Source organism: Aptenodytes patagonicus, chromosome 2 (assembly GCF_965638725.1).
Source record: "Aptenodytes patagonicus chromosome 2, bAptPat1.pri.cur, whole genome shotgun sequence".
Taxonomy (NCBI): domain Eukaryota; kingdom Metazoa; phylum Chordata; class Aves; order Sphenisciformes; family Spheniscidae; genus Aptenodytes; species Aptenodytes patagonicus.
Window position 1 is genome coordinate 4,369,221 of NC_134950.1, and position 17,330 is coordinate 4,386,550.

The window sequence follows — 17,330 nt, forward strand, 5'->3', positions numbered from 1 at the left end:
TTTATAGCACTACAGGCAATACTCCCGTACTGAATTTTTCACCTATTAATTTTATCTGCTACTTGCCACTTCTGTGAAACTGTTGGTGTTGCTTAATTGTAACTGGCACTGCTTTAATAAAGAGGGACGAGCAAGGCGCTGGCTCAGGAGTAGTCATGATGCCATTTACAGGAAGACTTTTTTCTTGATACAGAGTCCTTTCTGTTGTGCATTTTGTTGTCAGGATAGAGCACTATTTCCAGTAAAGTTGAAACTCATTTTATGAGAAGTGGTGAAATGAACTACCCAGTGTCTTTAATAATTCTGTACTGTTACTTTAGTAGGACTTTAGATAACTGGCATTGAAATGTCTGCTGCACCATCAGAAGGTTTGTCATTTTTTTTCCCTGTAAGTCATCCTGACAGGTGACGTGAGATGATACCATGCAGACATATCATCAGCATTGCCAATGAGCTGACCTTTTCCTCTTCATTCACTTAATTTGTGTTTGAATAATTTGCATCCCTGTAACGATGCTTGGTTGTCTGAGTAGCTGTCACAAAGGCTTGGGTTTCATGACAAAACCCAGTAGTTTCAAAACACGATTGTTTTATTATTCATGAAAACTGTTTTACTTTATCCCTTCTCCCGCACAAGCAAGGTTAACCAGAGAGAGACAAAACCTGTTTTGCATTTGCAGGATTGGCTATTTAATATTTTTACATAATGCAGTGTTTTTATACAAATATCTCATGATTTATTGAAAACTCTTCTTGTAGGAAATTTGGATAGCTACCCACGAGGCAAAGAAGGTTAAAATGAAATTCTAGTCCCTTTTGCTGGAGCAAGTATACGTTTAAACTTTTGAGTTTTAAGATATTTTATGTTTTCCCTGATATGTAATTACTGTGAAGGGCAAGGTATTGTGTCTACAGTTACCCTTGCACAACGTGAGCCATTGTTATCCTAGCGGTTTGTAATAAATTGAATGCCTGTTTCAATCGGAATTGTCTTTTTTTACTTCTTTCTATGTAGATTCTATAGATTCTTGATTCTCTAGGTTCTTGTATATCACAACAAACAATCCGGGAGGTTCCTGGAATGCGTCGATGATAACTTCCTTCTCCAAGTGGTAGAGGAGCCAACGAGGAGAGGTGCTATGCTGGACCTTGTTCTCACCAACAAGGAGGGGCTGGTGGGGAATGTGAAGCTCAAGGGCAGCCTGGGCTGCAGTGACCATGAAATGGTGGAGTTCAAGATCCTCAGGGCACCGAGGAGGGCACACAGCGAGCTTACTCCCCTGCTTACTCCCCTGGACTTCAGGAGAGCAGACTTTGGCCTCTTCCGGGATCTGCTTGGTAGAGTGCCATGGAGGGAAGAGGGGCCCAAGAAAGCTGGGTAATATTCAAGGATCACCTCCTTCAAGCTCAGGAGCGATGCATCCCAACAAAGAGGAAGTCAGGCAAAAACGCCAGGAGGCCTGCACGGATGAACAAGGAGCTCCTGGACAAACTCAAACACAAAAAGGAAGCCTACAGAGGGCGGAAGCAAGGACAGGTAGCCTGGGAGGAATACAGAGAAATTGTCTGAGCAGCCAGGGATCAGGTGAGGAAAGCTAAGGCCCTGATAGAATTAAATCTTGCCAGGGACATCAAGGGCAACAAGAAAAGATTCTATAGGTATGTCGGGGATAAAACGAAGATGAGGGAAAATGTGGGCCCTCTCCAGGGTGAAACGGGAGACCTGGTTACCCAGGACATGGAGAAGGCGGAGGTCCTCAATGACTTTTTTGCCTCCGTCTTCACCAGCAAGTGCTCGAGCCTCACCGCCCAAGCCGCAGAAGGCAAAGGCAGGGACTGGGAGAATGAAGAGCTGCCCACTGTGGGAGAAGATCAGGTTTGAGACCATCTAAGGCACTTGAAGGTGCACAAGTCCATGGGACCCGATGAGATCCATCCGCAGGTCCTGAAGGAACTGGCGGATGAAGTTGCTAAGCCACTCTCCATCGTATTTGAGAAGTCGTGGCAGTCCAGTGAAGTTCCCACTGACTGGAAAAGGGGAAACATCACCCCTATTTTTAAAAAGGGAAAAAAGGAAGACCCGGGGAACTACAGGCCAGTCTCACCTCTGTGCCTGGGAAGATCATGGAACAGATCCTCCTGGAAGCTATGCCAAGGCACATGGAGGACAGGGAGGTGATTTGAGACAGCCAGCATGGCTTCACCAAGGGCAAGTCCTGCCTGACAAACCTAGTGGCCTTCTATGATGGAGTGACCACATCAGTGGACATGGGAAGGGCTACAGACGTTGTCTGTCTGGACCTCTGTAAGGCCTTTGACACGGTCCCCCACAACATCCTTCTCTCTAAACTGGAGAGGTATGGAATTGATGGGTGGACTGTCTGGTGGGTGAGGAATTGGTTAGATGGTCGTATCCAGAGGGTAGTGGTCAATGGCTCCATGTCCAGATGGAGATTGGTGACGAGTGGCATCCCGCAGGGTTCCGTAGTGGGACTGGTACTGTTTAATATCTTCATCAATGACATAGACAGTGGGATCGAGTGCCCCCTCAGCAAGTTTGCAGGTGACACCAAGCTCAGTGGTGTGGTTGACACGCCAGAGGGACGGGATGCCATCCAGAGGGACCTGGACAAGCTCGAGAAGTGGACCCGTGTGAACCTCATGAGGTTTACCAAGGCCAAGTGCAAGGTCCTGCACCTGGGTCGGGGCAACCCCCGGTATCACTACAGGCTGGGGGATGAAGGGATTGAGAGCAGCCCTGCCGAGAGGGACTTGGGGGTACTGGTGGATGAAAAGCTGGACATGAGCCAGCAATGTGCGCTCGCAGCCCAGAAGGCCAACCGTATCCTGGGCTGCATCCAAAGCAGCGTGGCCAGCAGGTCGAGGGAGGGGATTCTGCCCCTCTGCTCTGCTCTGGTGAGACCCCACCTGGAGTGCTGTGTCCAGCTCTGGGGTCCTCAGCATAAGAAAGACACGGACCTGTTGGAGCGGGTCCAGAAGAGGGCCACGAAAAGGATCAGGGGGCTGGAACACCTCTCCTGTGAAGAAAGGCTGAGAGAGTTGGGGTTGTTCAGCCTGGAGAAGAGAAGGCTTTGGGGAGACCTTATTGCAGCCTATCAGTACTTCAAGGGGGCTTATAAAAAAGATGGCAGCAAACTTTTTAGCAGGGCCTGTAGTGATAGGACAAGGGGGAATGGCTTTAAACTAAAAGAAGGTAGATTCAGACTAGGTATAAGGAAGACATTTTTTATGCTGAGGGTGGTGAAACACTGGACCAGGTTGCCCAGAGAGGTGGTGGATGCCCCATCCCTGGAAACATTCAAGGTCAGGTTGGACGGGGCTCTGAGCAACCTGATCTAGTTGAAGATGTCCCTGCTCATTGCAAGGGGGTTGGACTAGATGACCTTTAGAGGTCCCTTCTAACCCAAACTATTCTATAATTCTATGAAACAAGGACAAATTTGGGGAGAAAAGAAGTGCAGAGAACTCTTGACAAGAAACATAGGTTGTAAAGTAACTGTAGACAGAACTGGAGAAAGACTTTTACAGCTAAAATATATTTCAGTTTCATTATTCTGATGCACAGCACAGTGACAAAGTTGGGCAATGTTCAGGAGGTTGCCTTTCACTGACTTCTGCTTCTTTTAGGATAAAGCCCATGTGATCTCTACAGATCATTTAAAAAATGAAAAGTTCTTTTTTTAGTTGGTGATTGTAATCCAATGTCCAGCCTAACCATTTTCTCCTTCAGTCAACTGGCTTCAGGAATTGTTTGTCCGTTTGTTAATACCTCACTGGTGAAATGCATCTTTTGAGATGGGAGAAATCATCACATTAAAAGTGAAGTGAAGAAGCCGTGTTTGTGTAGGGGTGAATTTTTAAGGATGAGTGACTGATTTAGGTTATGGTATTTATATTTTGTTTTTACTTTTGTGTAAAGCCTTCCAATTTCCTACACATTCCATAGGCTGAGGAATAAATACTGAAGCAACATTTTTGATAAAAAATGCAGAGACAAAACTCGATATGAATATTTTTAGCACAAGAGGAAACAGAATACTGATGATTAAAGGGATATATGTTTAAGAAAAGGAGCTAGGATTTAATTTTGTCATGCTTTACTTTGAGTGTAACTATAGTCTTGAAAAAATTTATCTGTTTGTTGCTTTCATATATTCTGCCTACAGCTGTATTTGTAATATTGTTTTGTGTGAGATATTTTTCTCTCCATAGTTCTCTTTTACTCAGACCTCTTCACTTTCTAGCTGGCAAGTATGTTGTTGGGGGTGGTTTTGTATCTTCTCATGTGACATGAGGTGTCACTGTGCTAAATACAGTATACACAGTGTAAATAAAAACATGGTTAAAAGATTTGAAAAATTAGTAGAGGTTCTGAGTACTAGGAGCCCTATTTACTAAACTTTTCCATACCTTAGAGCTTAATAAAAGTTATTTTAAACAGAGCTCTACAATGAACTGTTGTTAAGAGTAATCTAGGCGGTATTCCTGAAGCTGATGTGGATTTATTGTAGACTGTTGGAGAAAAAAGTGCTTACACGCGTATTTAATTTCCAGAAAAATAATTACCATAATGCCAGTAATGATCCATTAACAGAAGAATGCAATCTGAATGCCCTCAATTAAATATTAAATATTGTTAGGCAGGACTGTTTTTCTAATATATCATTCTCTTTTCTAAGCGTGGCACAGTAATTAGATGAGAGCTGTTTTCAAGCTCTGTTGGGAGATGGATTCTAAATATGTTTGACTGTTTGGAACTAAGATTATTTGTTGTTGAAATATGACTATAGGTAACTAACTATGAGTATTTATGTGAGAATTTAAGCAGTGCTGTGTATATAATAGAAATGAAGTACTGGGTTTGCATCTGCTCATGTACTACAGAGTGATGAAGTAATCTCGGAAACAAAGGCAAAACTGATTTTGTAATCTTCCAGTTGTGTCTCTGTCTTCCACATGCATTGGCCATGCAAAATCCAGGAAACTCAACCGGCATTTGCAGAATCGAATCATATTTCAATGCCAGTAAGAACTGATGGTGTTAGTCATAGTTTCAGGCCGGATTTTTTTTTAAAAATCCACTCTACAGATTTTATCTAGGTGTTTTTCAGTACATTCTTTATTTCTGGCTTGATTCCGGCAGTTACTGTGATACACTTTTGCAGCTCATGTTAGCTTTTTTATATGCCCACGGGATGGTCTTTGCATGCAAATGAAGAACTCTTAATGATCTCTTGCTGTAGAAAAAATAGCCAAAACAAAAACACCCCTCGGAGAGGAATAGGTTAATTCCTCTGCCTTTTTTGATTTTTAAATGTGAAGATGAGCAAAGATGCTGTCTGCAGAAGAGGTAGCTTATAGAAACAGTAATTGTGCCACCTTTGTCTCAGTGTTGTGTTTGTACTTTTTAATGATGAAGGTAGTCTTGGAACATTAACAGCTTTTCCTGAGATGTCAGTTTTTGCTCAGGGTGAAGCCTGATGGGCCTATTTGAATTCATCTTTCCACAGTAAACTTCATAAGCTCTAGATTATTCCTTGTTCTTGTAATTGCCGTGTATTTTCTCCCAGTTTCTTTTAGGGTCAAGATTCTTTTAAATTAATGCTAATTATAGAAAATCTCTTCTGGCCTGGGGGGATTTCAAAGCCCTTTCTTGTTGACTTTCGTTACTAGTGATTTCCTTTTGGCAACATTTATAGAATATGTTTCCCTCTTTATATGTAGAAATAGATAAAGGAATAATAGTAATCCTGTGGTTTTGTGAAATGCCCTTCCCATACCCCTTCTTAGACTGCAGTTGCATTTCATCACGAACGGTTTTCAAAGCTGTTGCTTGGTCTTCTGTTTTCCTTAAGTGCAAAGTCATCTCAAGAGCAATATATTTTAATTCTTCCCTAATTATTTTTCTATTTCAGACGATTCAGGAAATTAAAGCTGTTTTGGCAGCACAGTATATTAGATCTGCTATAACCACATTTCATGTGATGTGAGCTGGTCTAAATTCCCTTTATATTAGATTAGTGATTCTAGTTTAACATATAAGTATTTAGTATGCATTATAGCGTAATATATTTAATTTAATTTGCTTTTATGCCTTACTGTACATTTAATAAAGCAATTATTTAACCATTTACTACCAATGAATTATACTATGATATTGAAATTAATATTGCCTGTAATTCATGAAGATACATTAAGCAAGATGGAAGTATCTTCTTAAAGAAAAAGACACAAGGGCCACATTTAGGCCCTAGTACTGTGGTTATTTTGTCTTTCCTTCCTGAGTTTTGTAAGGAAATTTTTAAAGGAAAATTTAGGAAGTTGGCTTGTAAAACCAATGAAGTGCACATGGCTTTCTAAGTGTGTTACTGTTCACTTCAGGAGATACTTTTGTATATAATATTTTGCTTCACTTGTGTATGTTCATCAGCATTTGGCCCAGTCTTGTTGCTTTTTTTCAGCAAGTCTTAAGCACACCAGGAGCTTTTACATACCAAGAGTGAAGGCAGATGAAGGTGCTCTCTCAGGCTCTGCAGAACCACAATAAGGTCAACTGGTTGCAGCTGCAAAACAGATGTCTTGTGTACCACGCACAAAGGCATTAAGATGTTGACTGATGATTTGTAAAAAATCTTACCACCTTCAATAGGCTTAGACTTCTGTTTTCAGTAGCATAAATCATATGGCTTATATATCATTAGTATACAGACTAGATGCCACTGAGACAAATATACTAATATTGTGCTTGGTTTTACAGTGGTCTGCATTTTCTGCAGAAGTAATATCTGTAAAATTGTTATAGTAAAAGTCCTGCTTTTTTTTTTCCTCTTTCTTTTCCCTTTGCTACAGTATGGCTATCCAAGTTGACAAGTTCAATTTTGAGAGCTTCCCAGAATCCCCTACCGATGGGACACAGTTTGCGAATGCAAAGCAGCTGGAAGAAGAAAGGCAACAAGCAAAAGGTCTGGAGATTAACAGCAAGCTGGATATTTGCTGGAAAATTATATCCTTTCGTAAATACTTGCTTTAAAAATATATAAATAGATGCCCTATGACACATATTATTTTATAATTCAACTCACTTTATAACAGTGTTACTGAAAAGTAATTAGAACTATGAAGCTTATCATAATTATAGACTGTTTAAGGTTAATTGTGCTGTATATTATTTAGACGATGCTTGGGTCTTACTATAATGGCTTTTTCTGAGTCATTGAGCCTGCCACAAACCCTGTGTGTTTTTCCCAACTTTTAGGGAACTGAGGAAGTATAGTTAGGATTGATGAGTAGTAGTTTTATAGGGTCAAATTTTTCTATTCTCCCCCACACCGAGTAACTGAATCATGAAGAAATACATGAAGCTGGATTTAGAAAATTTTCATATATTTAATTAAATTTGAGCAAATCAGAACATATTAGAATAATTTATTTCCAAGTCCTCTTTACAGATTTAGTAATATATCTAATATTGGGTAGCCTTTCTAAGGCTTGGAAAGGACTTGCGTGATGACTTTATTCATTCTAAACATAAAATCCCCATAATCATTCTAAATGTGGTAAAATATTGCCTTATGATTATTAATAAGAAATTACATTCAGTTTAGAGTTAAAATAAACCAATGGGGTTGCTGCAAATTTCATGATTTCCATAAAAAATCTTGTGCTTGGCTTGTCAAAAATACACTTTTTCATAATTTTAATCAGAGAAACGTTCTGTGCAGCCAACAGCCCCTCAAGCCATGTGCTGATACTCAGCATCTTCCAGGAGATTTAGATTTTTCACTCCGATCATCCTCAAATTCACGTGATGATGGGTGGCAGGAAATGAGAGAACAGTGGCAATCAAATCGTGGTTTCTCTTTTTGTACTTTTAATTCTACTTTTACCTAGTGATCGGAAATGATTTTTCATTACTAATTATTAAATTAGCTGCGCAGGATTTGTCAAAGGCAACACTTGAGACATAAATGAGATTCCTAGTGCCTGGTTCCATCCAGGCTCCCTAAGCAACATTTCAGAAAGAGTTCCATTTATGCAAAAATGTTAATATTTAACCAGAACTCACTTAGAAAATTTCTGTGTTATGGAAAGATATAAATATTCTTTGATAGCATAGTTGAATTCTTACACTGGAATTGAATGCATAGTTGTAATAATTTTGTCAGGGTGTAAAAATACATCCTCATTCATTTCTGTTGCTGAGCAGCATTGTTTACATCCATTCTGTGTTCTGTATTTAAACCTAATTTTGATACCAAAACTATCATGGCTGACACTGAAGTCAGTACCTTAGAAAACCAATAGAACAATGCATGAATTCCCTGTGTTAAATTCAGTGCAAGCATTAGTTTCTGTGTTTTTAAGATTTGTTATGAATGTTCTCTCAGTTCCTACAACTAAAAGTATTCTGATGAAAGGCAACAAATTGCATGTGTGCGCTGTTTTCCAGATTTCACGTCTCAAGTAGAGTCAGTCTTTCTCATCCTTTTATTTCTTACAGCAACATTTAGATGTGAACTAGTAACAAAAAATCGCTCCTCTCACTTCTGCTAAGTTTCTCAAACTTCGTTTCTGAGACATCTGTCCTCCCACCAGAGTAATTTGACGCTGGCCGGCAGAGTTTATTTCAGACATACCGATGGACAGACAGGGAGAAATGGGTGGATGGCTTAACTGCATAAGCCTTGTTTTCCTTCAGAAGCCAGCCTAAATGCAGCCAAGACATAAAAAGTATTTGCAAAAATACAAAGGGATATAGTTGCTTATATTTCTTACTAGAGAAGGCGTTTTTGCAAAAGTCTTTTGAATGGTAAGACCAAGTGATCTCTTTGATGTCTACCATCTTTGAACTACTTTGAGCTCTCCAGCTACCCTTTCTCTGCTAAGTATATGCATGAGAGGAGAAATGTGTATTTTAGAGAACACTGTTAGACAATTTTGTTATAAGTAATCTTATTGTTTACAAGGGAAGGGCTGTATTATTTAGCTTGCAAATCCTTAAATTCTTACTGTTTTGGTTCATACCATATGAAACGGTCACATAAACAAAAGTTTGAAATTTTAAGTGTGTGGATTACATTGACTGCAGTGAAAAGTTTGTTACATGAAACTCCTGTGAGGGCCAAAAATAGTTCACAAAGGATGAGGATTTCAGGTTGTATGTATTGAAGAGCACCAGAAGTATTTTCCAGTATGGAAAGTCCATTTTCCATGGCTTTATCCACTGAAATATTCAGAGTTTCAAGTGATGAGATTTTCAGTGCTTTGTTTGTGAAAGTATTGTAAAACTTGATCGATTTTCATATACTTTTTGGAGGGCTGAAGGCAGGAGGTAAAGACAACACAGCATATTATTCAATTCAACATTTGTACATTTTTGATAGAATGAAAATTATTAGGAAAATAGACCTTCTTATGGGAAAGCTTACTGCCATGCCATTTCAATTAAGAAAAATTCTGGAGTAATGTAATTTAGTGTATCTTTGAGATGATAGGTGTATTGAGATCATTTAAATTAAGAACATGCTGTCTTGTTTTTTAGCATGTTAGATGGCATCTGGTATCAGCTTAACAATTGGATTTTTTTTAACACAGGATTTGAACAGACGGAGCACATGTAGTATTAAGGTGGCTAGTATTTTCAAATTATGCTTCTCTTCATATTTTCTAAATATTTTTAAATACCATTTATATTTTCTTCAGGGACCTTCTATGCATTCTGACTTGTGGATCAAGGCATCTGTGCTGTGTCCTTTGAAGTTTCTAGAGTGCTGTGTCTGTTGCTGAGTGCTCTAAGATTTTCATATCTTTACTGATAGTTTGTACCTGACTTCTTCAAAATCTTGAGTTAAGAAATGTCATGTTACCCATGTGGAAGATGGAGGGCAGGTTAAACTTCTCTTTGTGGTCTTTCCACGCTCTATGTTAGACTGATCATAGATTATTACTCTTCAGAGTATTCCATTGTTTTGTGCCATCTACATTTTGACTTCAGAAATTCAAATATGTTCAGAATTATTTCAGATAATTTGGTCACATTCAGGTGATCCTCCTTTTTAGAAGAGTAAACAAAGATTTATCAATGTTCAGATGTCGGAAGGGATTTTTCATAGGAAGCACAGAAAGCTTTGGCTAGGGGTAGCATCCAGAAGTTAGTTATGCTTCAGTTTTAGATCTGTTTTAGTTTGTCATAACTCTTGCTGCTGCTTAATGTACAGTCTTTCTCTGTACTCTAGCTCTGGGTGCCTCTTGTCACCCTCCTGATGAAGTGAGGTAAGAACATTGCCAGCAGACTTGCTAGTCTAAGTGAGTCTAGCTTTAAACTTGGTGCCTTGCAGGATGGACCCCAAAGCCTGTAGAGCAGTGCAAGAAGGGGGAAGCATGGGCAGGAGAAAGTGATGGGTTAGGATCTCTGAATCTTCCCTGAAGTGTGATCGAGAGCCTATGTCAGATGCTTACGCCTGAACTTGCAAAAGCATGTGGAGGAGGAATTAGAGGTCAGTATGCAGTTGCAGAGCTCTGGTGTCGTCGGGATTTCAGAGACATAGTTGGTAGTTTGTGTGAACAGGGTGCACTGACAGGTGGGTATGGGTTATTTAGGAAGGTTGGGCAGAGATGCTGAAGTGCACAGGGAATTGTTAGGAAATGAGCGGTGGGCCAATTGAAAGCTTTTGGATCAAGAACAGAGAAGTCCAACAGGGTGATGCAGTGTGCATTTGTTACAGACCACCCAATCAAGAACCAAAGCTGGACGGATTCTTCCTTTAACAACTGGAAGAAGTCTTCCAATTGCGGGTTAGGAGATTTCTGGTGTACTTTAAGGACACTTTTTGTGTACAGGTGCTGGATGGCTTGATTTGGCATGTGCTGTGTGGGATCTGCTACTTGAAAATAACAAAGATCCAGTTAGAGGGGTGAAGTTTGATGGCAGCCTTGACTACCGTCGCCCCGAGATGGTAGAGTTTAATATTCCAAGGAAAGTGAGGAAGGCAAGTAGCAGGAGAATGACTCTGGACTTTAGGAGAGGAGACTTTGAGGAACTGTTAGGCAGGATTGCACAGGAGGCTGCCCTCAGGAGCACAGGGGTCCAGGAGAGCTGATGGACCTCTGAGGGCAACCTTCTCAAAGCCCAAGAGTTGCAGCACTCAATAAGGTACATCTGACTCTTCAAGCAAGGCATATCACGAGGTGACTGTAGCAAGTTGTAGCCAGGTAAATTCTGGTTAGGTACTAGGAAAAATCCTTTTCACAATGAGGGTGCTCAGATAGTGGAACAGGTTGTCCAAAAGTGCTGTAAAATTGATGTCTTTGAAGATACTGAAAAATTCTGGTCAAGGCCTTGAACAGCCTGATGCATTTTCAGTATTTTCCATGCTTTGAGCACAGGGTTGGACAGTGACTCTGGAATTGCCTTTCAATATAAATTATTCTGTGATTTGTGCAGCCGCATGGTGGGCTGGGTCAGAGAATGACTGTTGACAACTAAACTCCTTTTCCTCCCCCCGTCTCCTGCTCTACCCAGGTTTGACTGCAGCCAGAAAAGTTTTCTAATGTACTGTGAAAGAATTGCTCTTTCAGTGAAATGAGACTATAGCATTTTGGAGTAATTTTCTTGAAAATATTCTAAACCTGGCCCTAACAGCCTTTGAAAAATGAAACTTCCAGTGCCACCTTAAATATCACGTTCCATTTTTAACTTTTCTAATAGTTAGACATTTTTTCTTACTTCAGCATTAATTGCTGTGATTTATATGAAGCCTGTCCTATTTGCAGTGTTTTCTTACGTTTTTGAAATTTTACTGTGTGCCCCTTCCTCGGTTTTTTGTTTTCTATATTTAAACCTAATTGCCAACATTTTTTCAAAGCACATTTTCTTTCAGTCATATTGCTGATGTTGTTCTGCAGTATAGCTATATTTTTCTCGATATGTGGGATCCAAAGCTGGAAGCAATACTTCAGGTGAGGTTTCTCGTAGAATAAAAGCTATACCTTCCATGTTTCAGATATGATGCTTGCTCTGAGAACTATTCTTGACTTCTTTTGCAGGTGTCCCATGTCTGATTGATTTTTTTGCATGTGGTCCAGCATAACTGACTGAATAATTATTCCCAACTTCCATTTATAGATTTGTTGATTCCTTCCAGGGTGATACTTGGAACTTTTCTTCACTGAATTTCATCTAAGTGATCTTCATAAGTTCCACTCATTTATTAGGTTTGTGAACACTGACATCTCTTCCAAATACATAAATTTTACGAATGTTTTTGTATTTCATCATCTAAGTAGCCAATCAGAAGTTTGAAATTATTATGTATCGGACAGAACCTTGAGTCATCTCATTTGATACGCTGTCTGGGCTTGACAGCAAACCACTGATAACTGTTATTGAAATTTACTTTTCTGTGTGCCTATTCAGCTTTTGATGACTTCATCTTGATCATAATTAAGGATCTTCGGTTATGAGAATATTGCATGTTGTGGAACTTTTGAACATCAGTAAAGGTTTCCTTAGAAAAGCTTTAGTTGGATGGAGCTTCACATTTCCATGCAGCTTCTTAGCATCAACAATTGTTTCTGAAAGTAACTATTATATAAGAACCTCAATAACTGCCTGTAATTAGTTTTAATAATAAAGTACCACAATAATAATCAAGCAGAAAGCTTAAAATATGGCTAAGGCTACTGCTATAAGTAAACTATGATCATTAATCATTTAAATTTGTTTTTCATTAGTATAATTTTTATTTATGAACATTTGCTAATTTGTTTATGATTGTGTGCACGCTTCCACCTGTATTTATTTGCAAAGGAACTGAGAAATATGTTATTGAAAATAAATCTTTTTAGAAGGATGCAAGATGTGGAATGCTGCAGAGAGAAAAAACATGAGTAACTTTAAGATAGAAACCATTTTTAAAAATCTATTGTCTTTTTAAGCAGTAGGTTTTAGATAACATGCTGTGTTATAATTGTGGGTACCGAGGTACACATTAGACAATCAAGATAGTATAAAAGACCAATGTTTTCCTTGGGGAAATAACTAGCTAATTTAACTGTCATTCAGGTTTTCGGTATGAAACAGTTTATATCATGTACAATCTGTTGCTAAAGAAACGTGAAATAAAGGTGTCTACTGTGAAAAATTAGGTTTTAGTTTTTATTTTTTTTAAACAACATCTGGTGGTTGTGTGTTCATTGGCTCTGAGGCCTCCGTTGAAAGTCATTTGATTGTGGAAATGAACGTGTCTTGAACTGCCAAATGTGAACAGTTGCACTGGAAACTGGAAGTCAACTGTTGCAGTCCTGGCTGATGTATGTGTTGTTAATAACAAAGATTTGAGTGTTGGAAGTGAGACCTGGGTCAACAAAGGCATTTAAGAATCTGACTCCTATGGAAAAGCAGGTTTGTAATCACGGTGAGATTTCAGCAAAATGCTTGGAGGATAAGTAGATAGATTCTGCAAGGTCAGACTTAACTTTGGCAGTCTGTACTTCCGTTTGTGCAATTTTTTTTGATGAATTTTAAATTCTGGACCTTACACTTTTGTCATTTATCAGGTTCCACTTTGAGCTAAGAATGGAAGGGTATATTGGCACCCCCTGTTCCAACTGCTTTGCTTTCATTGACTTCTAAAGGCTTGTCTTAGAAAATAGGCAAACTCTTGAGTTAAGCTTCTCTCTCTTTTTGCTCTGACATTTTATTACTGCATATTTTGGTTGCTTTTCATCTCCAAGGCAATGAGTTTGCTACAATGTTTGGTTTGTATTTGCACTATAATGAGCAATTTTATATAATTGCGTGATATACAGTCAGGAGACAAAGATCAATGATATGAAATTCAATGCTATTTGTGTCCATTAGGAATGGTTAGACTATACCAACTGTACTGAGCTTCTCTGTCAACTTCAGTGATTTTTGTCTTTGAGTCTGCTTGGCAGCAGAGCTTAAGCTGGACTAGATGCTCTGAGGGCAAGATTTTAGGTACTGGTTGCATGAAGTACTTTTGGGATTTGCTGGCAAGGGAAAGCGTGTTTTCTGAATCGGTTTGTGCAACTTAGGCATTTACATTATGTTTGAGTCTATTTTGCCATACCTATGGGGCAGCCTGAATACTGCACTGAATGCCACTGGCACTGCCAGGTCTTCCTGTGGAGTAATCTCAAGACAGCGAGGTTACATTGATTGTAGAATAATTTAGGTTGAAAGGAACCTGCTCAGGTCTGGTATAACACCCTGCCCTGCAACTTGTGTCCATTGCCCCTCTTTGTATTACTATGCTCCTCCAAGAAAAGCCTGGCTCCATCTTCTCTATACCCTCCCACTATGATAGACAGCAATAAAATGTCTCCTTAGGCTTTCTTCTCTTCTCAAGACCAACTCTGGTTGTTCTCTCAACTTCTTTTCGTATGTTATGTGCGTCAGCTCTCTAATCATCTTGGTAACCCTGAGGACTCTAAGGTAACTCCAGGGAACTTTATCCTGTATTTCAATGTCTTGAACTGGGGAACCAAAACTGGCCACAGGATTTAAGAAGTATCGGTATGTCATTTTTTTATTAGTTGAGGTATAGCTATGCATACTTTTTTCACCCAATCTAAGAAGCACTTGGCTTCAGAAATAATTTGTAGTTGTGTTGAATTTGAAATTGCAAAATGCATTTTCCTTATGAATACACGGATCTGCTTTGATAGCATTTACCAATGCTAAAGTATGGAGAATCACCTATTTTATAGTCATTTTATAATGGTATCTGAGACATTAAACTTTCCATGGAGCTTTAAGCAGTAAAAAATTGTAATATTCCAGACACCACTGTGAGCCAGTTGTAAGTAAATTACAGTTAAGTTAGTTTAACGTTACAGTTAATGGCATCCACTCTGTTTTAAAACTTATTTTAAATACTGCCTTTTTATTAGTGTTTTCTCTCACATATTCCTTACATTAAAGATGTGAGAGAATTATTTATCTGCTGTATCTATGAAGTAATCCAAATTATGTAGTCTCTATCCTATAGTTTCCTTTACAGGAATTATTCTGTTGTGCTGGTGTCCTGAGTCTTATTTTTCAGCAGCAATGTTTTTCTAAGGTGGTATTCTGCTGCCTTCAGTTTTCCAAATAGGTGCTTTTTTTTTAATGGTGGTTATGGCTTTCACACTCTTTGGGGTTTGTGAATTCTTTATTCGTAGTCCTTTTAGGGGAAAAAAAAAGCTATTTAAGACATTTTTCAGGGTATAATGAGAATTATTTAAAAAAAAAAAATGGCAAGAATGCTATACAAGGTATTGATTATCCTCTTCCATCATCTCCTTGAGCTCTTGAGTCTCAATCACTAATTGTTAGATCTCATTTTAATCTGAGGTTTCAAGACTTTTCTTTTAAATCTCCTGGAGAGCCTCTAAAATTATGTCCTGTGGTAGAAATTAGTTATCTGCAGTACCTGTTAATTTTCTTTTAAATGATACAGATGAGAACATACTTTATCAGTCAGATGATGTGCCTCTCTTTCCAGAGTTCTGCAGAAAAAGAACTGATCACATTTAGGAGCTGTTTATAACAGCTCATATATTCTTCTACTTTTTAAATCTATTTTTGAGCAAGATGGTTCCAGTATTTTTGGAGTTGTTGCTTGAAACCTTGATGAATCTTACTGGGAGCGTAGCCCTTAATTATTGTGGGACATCACTTCACCTATGGTTGTTTCACTTGAAGATTACAAAGTTGGGAAAGGAGTTTTTTCAAGTCTCGGAGAGGATCCTGCCTCTCTCTTGAGTTTTGTTTCTGTGTGATGCTCCCGCTCTGGGAAAGCATGAGCTGAGCTGTAGAGACAACAGAAGTTTTGCCGGAGTTCCAGTGTAAGTACACAGACGCTCATAGGCTGTATGCGTGTCCGTGAAGGAGCCGTGCTTGCTCCACCTCCACTTCTTCCTCTCAACCTAGCCAAGATAGGGGCTTCTTGTGCTACAAAATCGTACCAAAGCCAGTGAATGCAGCTTTGCCCAACTACAAGATGGTGCTGACATTTGCGTGTGCTTCAAAGCTCTTTGTACTCAGTGCCTTTCTGAAATCAGGGAATTAGAAAAAAGAAATCCAGTGCTCTTCCTCTTACAGATGCATGTTATCTTGGTTGATGCATCACACATGAAAATACTATTAATTTGTTTAAATGGAAAATATTATCTTTGTGTTACATTGGATATTGCCTAAGCTTTTATATTAACACTCGTGTAACCTGTTTTGAAGCCCTTTAAAAATAGAGATTCTGGTTTTCCCAACAGTTTATTTCAGTGCTTGACTGTCCTTAGAGTAAGAACATTTCCTAATTTTTCTTGTTTCAGTCTGAGCTTGTTACTGAGCTCATACGGGAGTGAGTAGAAAGGGAAGCTTGCAGGTTATATGCCTGTGCGATTCTGGTATGATGTTTACCCTTGATAATGGCACTGTCGCTGCATTGTCTAACATCCCTGTACCTCTACAGAACTGGCACCAAGACAGTCTTCAAAGCTATCCTAGCCCACATTTGTTCCATTTTGTATTGCCTTATTAAATTTTATCCTTTTTGTTTTCAGATTGCTCTTAATTTGTCATTTTGAATTCTGATCCTGCACCACATTGTTACAGGTTCTGCATTTTTACAGCTTCCAGACTTTTTTCCCCTAGTGTTTTACTATGGTTCAGGTACATTTTACCTTTGCATCTTCATATTTATCACTCCTCAGTGGAATTAAATTTTTATATTCTGACAATATCAACTGCTCTAATTATTATTGTTAGCCAATTCATGGGTTAATAAACCAAATATGTAACATTAACCTTTAATGAATCTCTAGCTGGCAATTTTTTGCAATTGTTTGCAATAATAAAAGTTGTACATATTACATGCTCTTTTTTCTCTCTGAGACAAAATTTTCCTTAATTCCAATTTACCCTTCCTTGAAGCGTGAAGGGGAAGCAAGTGTGGAAGGCGTTCTTAATCAGCTGGTCCTGGAGCATCTACAGTTGGCTCCTCTCCAGTGGGGTGAGTAATGTCAAAATCTATTGATGATCTTTTTAGAGGATATGCTGGCTTGTAATTTTTAGCAGCATGAGAATGATGATGTTTTCATTTACTGGTAGTCTATGATACAGAAGAATTTGCTAGGAATTTTATTTTCCTTTAGATATTTTACTTAGCCGAAGATAAATGTAAAATTGATATCTATTTTAAGTATCACTGTTCAGTGATAGTGAATATAAAACCTGAGTACGCACTTTTTCTTGTAATTTGCAGTCCTAGTTGTGTTGTATGAGAGGTGGCTGCTACTTAATTTTC

At 38.8% G+C, this 17,330-nt stretch overlaps 1 protein-coding gene across 3 annotated transcripts in view; it reads left to right on the forward strand.

Annotated features, from left to right (window-relative positions):
- Nucleotides 1-17,330, forward strand: part of TRAPPC9 (trafficking protein particle complex subunit 9) — a 549,779-nt gene that overhangs the window by 261,290 nt on the left and 271,159 nt on the right. For all 3 annotated transcript variants that reach the window (XM_076329044.1, XM_076329045.1, XM_076329047.1), the window contains 2 exons: nt 6,871-7,024; nt 16,946-17,036. In XM_076329044.1, the coding sequence (XP_076185159.1) occupies nt 6,871-7,024; nt 16,946-17,036 (245 nt within the window). The remainder of the gene's footprint in view (nt 1-6,870; nt 7,025-16,945; nt 17,037-17,330) is intronic.